Source organism: Oryza brachyantha, chromosome 1 (assembly GCF_000231095.2).
Source record: "Oryza brachyantha chromosome 1, ObraRS2, whole genome shotgun sequence".
Classification (NCBI taxonomy): Eukaryota; Viridiplantae; Streptophyta; class Magnoliopsida; order Poales; family Poaceae; genus Oryza; species Oryza brachyantha.
In genome coordinates, this window is record NC_023163.2 from 8494798 (window position 1) to 8507341 (window position 12544).

The window sequence follows — 12544 nt, forward strand, 5'->3', positions numbered from 1 at the left end:
TATAGCCAGCCATAACCATCAGTGTTTATCGCTGTTAGAGCCAACCGCCTCCCCATCTAAGCCAGCAAAACAAACATTTAAAATTCTTTGAGGTACCTATGAGAATTCCATTTTATCATTTTTAATTTGATGAATTATGCCACGCTCTCACATGTTCCCATTCTGTTACTAAACAATGTAGTATTAGACGATTTGCTTAAAAACTTCTTTTTGACATATGCCGTGTTCGGTAGGGAGAAAGATAACTTAACTTATTCGGAAAACGTAGCAATAGATTAGTACATGATTAATTAATTATTAAAAAATATGAAATATACTAATATGATTTTTTATAGAAGTTCGGAAAGCATGCGCATGAAAAACGAGAAGGATAAAATATCTTATCCAGCCTGCCGAACGTGGCCATAGTCAATATAATTTATACAGGAAACATTTCCTTGTAATTCCACTTGGATAAAAAAAAGTCAAGATAACTATGTTACACGATAACTCATAAAAAAATAGAGAAATGGTAATGTTTCCGGAAATGATAACGGAAATGGAAGAGATGTTTTTCCCTATATGTAATTTGTGAGTCCATCATTACATTTAGTTGAATTTTTTAACATGTCTTTATTTTTTCTTCTCTTCTTTGTTTTATATTATATACTCTCCAATATATATCAATTTTGATGGTTTTCAGTGGCCCAGATTTTTATTGTGACAATGGTTATAATGTCTGTTATACTGCTAAGTTATTGGCGTATTACGTGATCATAATATAGTGGCATTATATAGTGATATAGTATGCTAAATAAAACATAAATGACATGATGTAAGCACGAAGTTATATAATCATGCATTGTTAAATACTCACTGATTTTATAGCTCAACATGAATTTTTGGGTTCCAATCATTATAGGTATATTTCAGTTCCGATAGTTCAGCATCTGATATTTCTATAGAACCGATATTGTTATCATTTCTATTGTTACCATTCCAATTCCATTTTTGAGAAGGAAATATGGTAATAAAAATAGGAAAAAGGCTTTTAAGATTGTTTTCGTACCTAATGAAGGGCATGGTTTCTTGATTTCAAAACGGTTAATGAGGACACGTACAATAAACATGTTTATTAGCTGACTCTTTTTAACGCCACGTATGCAAATTTGTTGATATAGAGAAAAGAGAGTAAAGGAGAAAGAAGACGGTTGTTATGCATGGTAATGACCTAGAGTTGACTTTTAGTATTTATTTAAAAAAATTTGTTGCATAAGATAGATTAAAAGTAAAGAAGATTAATAAAAAATATTTTGTTATATTAATAAAAAACCATACTTGACTCTATATTTATATATTCACTTATAAAATTAGTTAGTATTACTAACGTGAACAAAATAAAAGTTAATACTAGACTCTACATTTAAACATGTCTTACGGGTATTCATTTGCGTGTCCTCGACTCGTCTTCACGTTAAATGGCCTTGTAGACCCATCGATAGCACTTATGGGCTGGCTGGCCCGTTTGAACTAAACAAGCCCAGTGCTAGAGGACCATGCTGGCAAGGTTTGGCGCTTGACAAGTTGCCATACCTTGTCAAGGTTGTTTAATACCGCTTCATTTTTTTTATAAAATTAATTATTAATAAATATCGATGTAGTCTTTGCTCTATATAATGAGTTATTCCATATAAAATAGGAATAATTACATATCTGATCCTACTTTAAAAGCGAATTATAAAAGTGACCCTTCTTTTTCAGTTTTGCAGATTTAACCATAGGGTTTAGGATAAGTGAAATAAAAAAATAAATTTTAATTAAGAATGGACTATACTGCCCCTGCTCTCTATCTCACATCCTCCTCTCTATCTCTCTCTCACACACTGCGTCTGGCCAGGGCAGGAGACAGCGGAGGCGGCAACGACTGGGGGGTGGGGAGGGGCGCTCGGAAGCGGCGGCGTCGAGCTGAGGGAGGACGCGGCGGAGACGGCGGCAGGCTGGGGGAAGGAGGCGGCGGCGGCGGCGGCGGTGTCGGGCTGGGGGGAGGAGGCGGCAACGACGGCACAGTTCGTACTGCACGAGCGAAGGCTTCGGCGGTCGCGGGAGAGGCGGCGTCCCGGGAGGAGGAGGAGGCGGCAACGTCCCGGGCGTCGCGCTGGGGGTCATCCCAGAGGCGCGCGGCGAGGCGGACCAAGGGCGAGTAGTGCGCCTGTGCATCTGTGGCACGGACGCCACGGGACTCGTCGAGCGACAAGCTCCGGCAGTGGAGCAGGTCGAGCCTCTCCAGGAGCAGGACGCGCACGCGGCGCGCCGACGCCACGTACGCCGCGCAGCTGCCCATGATGCCGGCGCCCACCACGATCACGTCGAAGCCGCCGCGGTCGGCCACCGTCGCCGCCATGGCTCTGCACTGACCGAACACTCAAATTTTGATCTCTCTCAGCGGAATCAATGAACGTAAACGTAATAGAGATAAGGTGGATTTTGGTATCGATCTCCAGGACATTACATTATTTCGTTTTATTTTCTACCGTCAAAGAGATCAAACTGATCCCAAATCAAGTTGTTAGGATCTCAAAAAATTCCATATACACTGAATGCTTAATTTAGTAATGAAATTGTTAATGAATTAATTAGCATGTGCAATCTTCTTATAATTCAATTAAAATTTGAAATTATATATATCAAATTAACTTCAGATCTACCAAATAAATACCAAATTTCGAATTTAACTATTATTTAAGTTAAATTTATCAAAATTAAAATTATATATGTCAAACTAACCTAAAATGTGTCAAATAAATACCAAATTTCGAATTATATTAATTTATGTTCAAATTTATTGAATTTAAAATTATATATATCAAACCAGCCTCAAATCTATTAAATAAATACCAAATACCACAACATATATTTCAATCTTTACATATATTTTCTAAAAGTTTATATACATAGGGTCAAAAGAGCAAGGGCAAATCGGTCAACTTATCCGTCATTTAACACTGTTAAATGCCCTTCACGGAATAGGATCACTCAGCTGCTTCATTTTTGAAAAAGATGATCAAATCTGCAAAGTTGAAAAAAGATGATCAATTCCATAGTTTGGCTTGAAAGTAGGATCAGTTTTACAATTGCTCCTATAAAATATGGGGAGTGCTACCGTATGGTATCCCGTTTTGGAATAGAATGATTTCTACAAGACATCAAATATAATACATCATTGGCATTAAATCTATATTGCACTGGAATCAACTGATACTCGCATGATACCGGTTAATACTACAACGATATCAGTTGATACCCTATCGGTAACGACTGATACCAGTATGATCCTGGTAATACTCGTTGGTACTAGTATGATAGTCTAAAATATAAATGAGACCTTAAAATATTTTAATTCTAATAACAAAGAAAAATTGAAAAAATGATAAAAGAGTAAAAACAAGTCCAATCTAGATAACAGATTGAACGGTTGCTAAAACTAGAAAAATGTCGTGTATCCAACAACATGCGTGGTGTACTGAATTTTTAGCATTTTCGTATTAGAAAACAGTGCTATGACATATGTACAAGTAGAACACCTGTAGTGTTAAGGGCGAAGCTAGAGCGGAATAGAAGGGGTGCCACGGATATCTGAATTTGGATCGGATGAATGAATATATGGTGAAAATTCATAAACTTTAGTTAAAAAATTTTCCGATACATGCAGCTTCGTCACTGTGCAGTGTTGCAATCTGCAAGTGGTGATGCTGGCGCTGTGTAAAGACGGCAGTAGCCCCTGCAAATTTGGAACGACATTCCGTTGTTTAGCATTTCTCATAAAATATTCAATCATTTGTCTTTTATTCACTCAATTAAATATAGTGTAATTCGCGCTATATATGCAGCTTGTTTCTCCCTCCATCCTTCTATCTATTTTCTATTCATGTTTTAGCAATTTGGAATCTTGATATTGCTAGACTAATGATCTCAAACAAAAAAAGACTATCAATCATTATTGATTAGATCTTCCCTACACTGATATATATAAATTATTATATTCATTTTCATAAGCATTTTTTGACATACTTATACTAAAAACTATAGAAACTATTATATAAAATTGATTCAAACCCACATAGGAAATTATATATGTATATGATGTACCTCTAAATTTTACTCTAAATTAGTTGTAATTGTGGGCGGCCAGTGGTGGATGAGGAAGCACTTGGTCACACACCTCATTTTCAATCCATTAATTCTTTGTCGCTCAACGAGTCTGCGGTGCCCAACTGTGAACTCATCATGATCAAATTAATTATTTTTGGTCAAATTTAAGCGCACAAATTAACTTCCCCATGCCATGCAGCATGCGTAGTTAAAACACAACTCTTCGGGGGATGAATGGATGATGCTTCGTCGCGCGGCGCCGTCGTTCCCACTTCTCCCTTCCATAATGCAATCTAATGGCAAATGCCATACTAGCAGCACCACCACTGAGCACAGCATCACTTCGATCCGCATCACTCAGCTGCTCGATCCACAGCCAACCGACGATGCCGACGGCGCGCTACAGCGTCGTCTTCGGCTCCGCGGCGATCGACACGACGGTCACCAGCGACGCCGCGGCCGCCGACGAGTGGGTGCGCCGCGTCCGCGCAGCGGGCGGGGGCGGGGGTGGTGGCCTCCTCCTCGGCCTCGACTGCGAGTGGAAGCCCTGCGACCACCTCTGGCCGCCCGTGGCCCCCAGGGTGGCCGTCCTCCAGCTCTGCGCCGGCGACAGCTGCCTCGTCCTGCAGCTCCTCCACGTCGGCGGCCGCGTCCCGCCCCTCGTCAGGGGCCTCCTCGCCAACCCGTCCGTCCGCTTCGTCGGCATCGGCGTCGGCGAGGACGTCGCCAAGCTGGCCGACGGGTACGGCATGTCGTGCGCGGCGCCGGTGGACCTGGAGGACATCTGCAACCGCCGCCTCGGGACGACGAGGAGGCTGGGGCTCAAGGGCTACGTGAGGGAGCTGCTGGGGCTGACCATGGAGAAGCCCATGGACGTGACCAGGAGCGACTGGGAGAAGCCGGAGCTGGACGCGGCGCAGGTCCGCCACGCCTGCATCGACGCCTACGTCTCCTACAAGCTGGGCGAGAGGGTCCTGATCACCAACTAGCTGGGCGATGGTCGCCATTGACATGCTTGTGTTTGCTTGGCCTTGCGCTCTAATAAGTATTGCCGTCGACGCCGTCGTGCTGTTGAAATGGTTATCTGATCTGCTATCTAGCAAGCTACGCATGTAGTGTGTATCATGTGTGAAACTGCGGTCTATCTTAATTAATATTAATCGAACTATATATATTATTAATCCGTCCTATCATTTTTGGCTACATTTCTTTTTCTTCTTGAGCATTTTGCACGTTCGTTGTTCCGCATTTTAAAGGAAATAAAACGCGAAATGACATCTTTGCCAAAAGTAATTTTTAAATGAAACTTTTATATGTGTTCTTAGATATACAAGTAAATGCTCAAAAAATAAATTATAATTAAAATAAATGTTAAACTGAACTTAAATTTTGTGGTTGAATGTTAAAATTCAAATGTCAGAATTCAATTCCTGCGTAATTGTCTTAGAAGTACTTGTGTCAGAATTCAAATGTCAGAATAAACGTTAACTTGTGTCAGAATTCAAATGTTCTATGTCCCATAATAACTTCATTTTTTGATTTCTGTGCCGTAATGTCTAATTATTTGTCTTTTCTAAATAAATTATTAAAAAACTTAAAAAAAATAGTCACGCTTTACTATCTAGTAACAATAAAATTATTAATTGCATTGTATCTAAAAACTAAAAAATGATCTTAATATGGGACGGACGGAGATAGTCCCTAATTAGAAACAAAGCCATGTGCATTGAGGCGTCCGGCGTCCTTTAATTAGAATGTTTGAAGGAGTCTTAAAGGAATTTACAGAGAATTGAATTAATTCCTGCGTAATTGTGAAAGTCGTGTATTCCAAAGGAACCCTTATACTAACTTCTTAAAAAGTTAAATCCATCTTCAATTTTTACTAATGAATTTTACCCCAATATATTTATGATGAGAGGAATAAAGCACATGTTATATTTTGTGATTAATAAAGTAGAAGTACACCCTTTGTCCTAAAATAAGGATTTCTAGAGTTTTCATGGATATGAATAAAAGATATGAGAATAGATGATGTATTCTAATACAAATTATGAACTCTAAAAGAGGTTGTATTTTGGGCCAAATGGAGTATAACCCTTTGCCCTTAAATTAATTAAAGTTTTTTTGAAGGTAAAAGAACAGCAATACAGCATTCATCAGGGTATAAGTACAATGGGGACTCCTTTGGAATGGAGGATTTGTAGGGAAGGAAATAGTTTTTTAGCACACGGTTGTATATACACCCGTTCCTTGCATGCTATCTAAATAGCCATAAAAAATATGGAAAAATTTAACAAGATAATTTAATGAGTTATATCACTCCACCAACATGTAAGTTTAAATTTATCTTCTACAAGGTATAGCAAAAATAACAAAAATAATTATGAATATGCATATAGTTAGTTTTAATTTTATTTGTTTTTTTTGTTACAACTTGTAAAAGTTGAATTTAAACTTGCATGTTTGTGAAGTGATATAACTCATATTAATATATCTTATCAATTTTTTTCATATTTTTTTATTACTATTTAGAGAACATACAAGCACATGGGTGTACATACACCCGTGTGCTAAAAACTGTTTCCCTAGTAGGGAATACATATGCTCTAACATCTTCCCCAGAGTTGATCGATAAAACAGCAAAATACAATAGCATCTCAATTAGAACGATACATAAGAGATAACATAGCAGAAGTGAACTCTGCACTGACTGACAAGAGCAGCAAGGCAAAATTAAGCTCAAATGGCACTCGAAGAAACACACGACGACGCATGCATGCATAGTTAGGTTCCCTCTCAGTCGGCAAGGAGCCTCTCGCCGAGCTTGTAGGAGACGTAGGCGTCGATGCAGGCGTACTCGATCTGCGCCGCGTCCAGCTCCCGCTTCTCCCAGTTGCTCATGGTGACGCGCCTCGGCTTCTCCATGGCCAGCCCCAGCACCTCCCTCGCGTACCCCTTCAGCCCCAGCCTCCTCCCGCCACCGTTCCCGACGAGGAGGCCGAGGCGGCGGTTGCAGATGTCCTCCAGGTCCACGGGCGCCGCGCAGGCCACGCCGTAGTCGGCCTCCAGCTTCGCCGCGTCCTCGCCGATGCCGACGCCGACGAGCCGCACGGACGGGCCGCCGAGGAGGTCCCTGACGTCCGGCGGGACGCGGTTGGCGTAGAACAGCTGCAGGACGAGGCAGCGCGGGCCGGCGCAGAGCTGGAGGATGGCCACCCTGGAGGTCCTCCACGACACGTAGTTGGGCTTCCACTCGCAGTCGAGGCTGACGACGAGGCCTGCGCCGCCGCCGCCGGCGGCCGCGACGTCGCTGGTGACCGTCGTGTCGATCGTGGCGGAGCCGAAGCGGACCAGATGGCGCGTCGTCGTCATCTTCGCGCGATCGAGTGACACTGCCGTGGTGGAGCTGATCGTTGTGGGTATATATATATGCCTCGTATTTGTATTGTAAAATGAGCTGATCCGCTCGATGGCTAGTAATGGCGCTGCACTTGGGAAAATGGAACGTCTAGTCACGGTCATCCTTTGAGTTCCCAAGTGAAGGATCATCGATATTACTCTAGCAGTCTACAATTATCTTTTCATTTATGTTTATGATTATAGTCCAAAATTTGAATTTTTAAATTTAAATTTAGAGTTTATTTTAGGGTTTTTTTTTCATTATAGCTTATTTTCAGCTTTTGACTTTTAGATCACTAAGAACATATATATATATAAAAATTTTATTTATAAATTATGTTTCGTTTGCAAATATGGTGTTTCACTTTATACTTGAAAAGGCCAAAGATGCATGCCTAGCCCTATAGACAATTACAGGCTTAGGAAAATGGTTGTACTCAGTCTGTCATTAGAGCAGGTACAATAGCAAACTATAAGTCAGCTATAAGCATATTTTAAAGAAATAAGAGGGGAGAGAGAACAGACAAAGGCTACTAATTTATAGCTAGTTGCAGCACGTACTCCAAGACACAGTGTGTATATGACATGTGAGATCATGTATCAATGTTTTGTAAGTAACTATTGTATGAATTGGCTATTAGATTGGCGATAGATGAATTAGAGCTAGTAGTTGGCTATACTATCGAACTTGCTCTTAGGGACTCATTTGTTTAGGAGAAAATACGAAGGAGTTAAATCATTCGGTTTGTAAGAGTAATACATAGTAAAATTAGAGAAGACTTTTCTTTTAAGTTGTAGAGAGAAAACAAATTAATTTTACATCCACTTTAACTTCTTAGAAAAATGCCTATGGTTAGGGTGTGTGCATGCATTCTGTTTTTTTCACCTTTTCTATTCCTATATATGTTAAAATTACTTCAAACCTAAAGGATCCGCTAGAGTAAAGCATAAGAGCAAGATCAATGGTGGAGTGTAACCAATTACTAGTTTTACATTGCACAACACCTATAATCAATCTAATAGCTCACTCGTATACTTGTTAATTACAGATACATGTTAAAACATCAATTACTCGGACATTCTGTCATGAAGCTCATAGAAACCTGCATATGCTGCAGTTGCCTGTAAACCTAGAACACGATTCTCTTCACTCCTTTCCTCTCTCTCTCTCCTCTGATGATTCATGGGGGTGATTTTTTGCTTTGGAAAAGGTCAAACAATATATTTACAAACAAAAAATAATTGGTAAATAAAAATTTTACATATGTATTCTTAGTGATTTAAAAGACACAAAAAATAAATTTTGGTAAAATAAACTCCAAAGTCAACTCCAAATTTAAAGTTAAAAGTTTAAATTTTAGCTTATAAGTATAAGCAGAAGCAAAAAAGATGGGGCGCCTGAATATTACATGGTAATAACTCTTATAACCTGCTTATGACACTCGTTTGCACCTGCTCTAAGAGCAATACTAATACAAGACATTATTCATAATTTCTATATCCTCCATGTCATAAAAAAAATTGGTACTAGATACTACTCTTTTCGCTTGACCCACATATGACTAACTATTATAAGAAACTATCCGTTACGTAGATAATTTATACGTATAAAACTTAAGATATGTATACGTTTGACATAAGAAACTTTGATTTTGAATAGGCATTTGAATCTTATTCTGAATCAATGATACAAATTTTATATGTACAGACTTTGTACTACATCTGTTTCAAAATATAAACATTTCTAGTTTGTTTAACATAGACTATGAAAATGTTAAAAGATTATCTCCTAATCACTTCAGTAGTTATTTTTTGAATTTTGAACTGATTAGATTATCTCTATAAGCACATGCATGATTAATTCTAAAATCATTGGAATGATTGAAATAATAGAAATAAGTACATAAATCATTATATTACGGTATAAAATTTGAATCCTAGAAATGCTTATATTTTAGAATATATATGGAGTATATTTGAATCCTACACAACTTTATTCTTCCATCCTTCATCTCTCTAACCTGATCCATATAATACTAAATACAATGCACGTACGTGGTTTAAGTCGTGTACTATATCTGTACTAAAAAGGAGAAGTTATAATTTTTCTATGACCACCCAAAAAATTATATACAAGTTTCTTTTAATCAATAATTAACCGTCGGATGTGTCCCTCCAATAGCCTACAGTGCTCCAAAAAATTACTCTCTTGCAATCCTAATTAATCCTACACGGGACACATCCGTAAACCACTCCACGACGTAACCACCGTCCGCTAACACCTCCTTCTCATCAGTTGCCCTCCTCCCCCCACCACTCTCTCGCCCACCACACCGCCTTCAGGGCCTTCACCGTAGCCCACCAGTCGACTCCGCCATCGTCCTCCACTTCTTCCCCCACCGCCGGTCGCCTCCACACCACAGCGCATCACAGCTGCCCCGCCACCGGTTGCCTCCATGCCACAGCCTGCCGCTAACCTCCACCGCTCTAATCCGCCATTGCCCTCTACTTCTTCCCCGCCAGTGATCACCTCTGCGTTGTAGGCTTGCAAGAAATTGTCCTCTGCTAATCAACGTGATTCATGTTCTGACTACCCTAGTGCGCATTTCTATTCTTGCCACCGATGATCTGTTTGACTTGCCTTCTTCCTCAAACTCTTCAGGCAATGTCATGAACAAATTTGTGCTGTCTAGGTGTTCGATGAAACTCCCAGGTGAACTAAATTGTGTCTTGTGAGTCTGTATAGGCCAAAAAGAAAAATTCTTCGATTGCACCAATCTCCCTAATTTATTTGTTGCACGATTTTCTTTTATTTTTTGCTGTAATATGGTGTGTAGCATGGAAAAAAAATAAATGCTAATATGAATTTATAGAACAGACAAAAGGTATGTCTATACTTTCAAGATCTTTCTGTGGTTTTTGGTAACTTCCATTATATATGACTTACATCTGACGTACACCCCCCAGAATAATCAATATGGAGTCATTTCCCTTACCTTGCTTGAACTAAACCACTCCATATACCTTTTACTTGGTTAAAATCATCTCACATCCTTGCCATTAATTTGAAATGCTTGATGATGTTCATTTTAGTTAGTGGTATTCTCAGCTTACGAACTTACATGGAGTATGTTATTTTCACAAATAAAATGTTATGTGCTCATTTGAATACTATTTTAAGTTGCAGAATGGAGCAATGTAAAATCGTTGTTGCAAGAAATGGATCATACTCCTACAGCCTTTTGAGAAGACAGGAAAGTTCTCTTCTTGTTGCTTTAATTTTTTCCTGCATATTTGTGTCCAAATGTATCCCAGTGAACATTGTCATGACTCCTGAATTCCTCCATCTAGCATCCAGCATAAATCTGGAGTTTTGGCGCACTATTTTATTTGTATAATTTAAGAGTTATGTACAAATTATGGTCTAATCCTGAGGATGGGAAAACAGGTATCGTTTTGCGATGTTGTTTTCTTTCGAAAGTAAAATCATATGTTCTGATTAAAGTGACATTTTTTTGGACAAATTAAAGTGATATTATGACTGCTCTTTTCTTATGTCTTCGGAAGTTGTCTGTGAACGGTTCCTCCAAGTGGATAAGTCCCCATAAACAACTCCAAGGCATTGTATTCCGTTGCCATCCACTGCTCAATAGTCAATACAAATTTTCGATGCTAATATTATTGGGAAGAAGTCTTTTAGCACACGAGTGTATATACCCCCGTTGCTTTCATGTCATTTAAATAGTTATAAAAAAATATGAAAACAATTGACAAGATAGTTTGATATGAGTTATCTCACTCCACCAACATGCAAGTTTAAATTTAACTTCTACAAGTTGTAGCAAAAATAACAAAAATAATTATAAATATGCATATATTTAGTTTCAGTTTTATTTGTTTTTTTGCTATAACTTGTAGAAGTTGAATTTAAACTTGCATGTTTGTGAAGTGATATAACTCATATTAATCTATCCTGTCAAATTTTTTCATATTTTTTATGACTATTTAGATGACATGCAAGCACACGGGTGTATATACATACGTGTGCTAAAAACTGTTTCTGCTAACTGTAAAACTGATTGTAATTCAGGGCAATCATCTGCTCACCGTAGCCTACTTCATTGGACAACGCAAGAAACTCTGCATCAAAATTGGCCGCAAGGATAACCAAATGCAACCTGCGGTATGAACCTAAACCTTATTTTCAGCTTCGGAATAGATCCAATTAACTGTCTTTTATGCCTTTTAGTTTCAGCTTTGAATTAAATATTGCCAAGTGGGCCATGAAGATATTGGTGTTCGTGCTACTGGTCACTCCTTAGTAATCCTTCTTGTAAGGTTTGCATGATTGATTGATTGATTGATTAATTGGAAGATTGGCTAGCTTGGTTATTTTTGCTGTGATGATTTTATTAGCTATTGGGTGGGATGGATGGATTGGTTGGTCTTGGGAATCGAATAGAAAAAGAAGGATCCACGTTGTCTCTTACGGGCTAGAAATTACCACGTTAATCGAAAAAAATAGAAAAATACACACCGTTAGATTACGATGGGTCCAGATTATAACGGTGCAGATCGATAGCTAAATACACATCATTAAATTATAGTGGGTCCATATTATAACGGTATAGATTGATAACTATCCTAAATAAACTATGACCGATCGTGGTGTACTCAGCCACCCGATGCAAAAAAAAGTCAATCAGAAAAAAAGAAACAAATCAATCGGGCAGATAAAGGAAACATAAAAAAATCAATCGGCAAAGAAAGGAAAAAGATTGATCACGTCAATTTCATCGGACATAAATAGAAAAAAATCAATCAAAACAACAGACTGCCACAATCATATACGTAGTTGTTGTCCGACTAAAAAACAGTATTTTACTTTTCTCTTATGATACATGGATTTTTCATTGTACGACTAAAAAAACTGATATTAAGGAAAGAGTCCATCTATTAAAATCTAAAATTTTGGTTAAAAATTGGCAAAAATTAAGAGAAAAAAATCAATATATAA

The 12544-nt window shown here is 38.6% G+C and overlaps 2 protein-coding genes across 2 annotated transcripts; one reads left to right on the forward strand and one right to left on the reverse strand.

The window, feature by feature from the left end:
* The first annotated feature begins 4514 nt into the window (after positions 1–4514).
* LOC102717393 (Werner syndrome ATP-dependent helicase-like) lies at positions 4515–5117 on the forward strand. Its single transcript, XM_006645732.2, has one exon. The coding sequence runs from the start codon at positions 4515–4517 to the stop codon at positions 5115–5117; it is 603 nt and encodes a 200-aa protein (XP_006645795.2).
* Positions 5118–6924: 1807 nt separating this feature from the next.
* On the reverse strand, positions 6925–7500 carry LOC102699996 (Werner Syndrome-like exonuclease). The gene has a single exon (XM_006644039.1). It carries the CDS (start codon positions 7498–7500, stop codon positions 6925–6927), a length of 576 nt encoding a protein of 191 aa, XP_006644102.1.
* Positions 7501–12544: the final 5044 nt, after the last annotated feature.

Excerpts from the sequence above, each read along its gene's own strand:
- LOC102699996 (XM_006644039.1), bottom strand. The coding sequence starts at position 7,500 with ATGACGACGACGCGCCATCTGGTCCGCTTCGGCTCCGCCACGATCGAC.
- LOC102717393 (XM_006645732.2), top strand. The coding sequence starts at position 4,515 with ATGCCGACGGCGCGCTACAGCGTCGTCTTCGGCTCCGCGGCGATCGAC.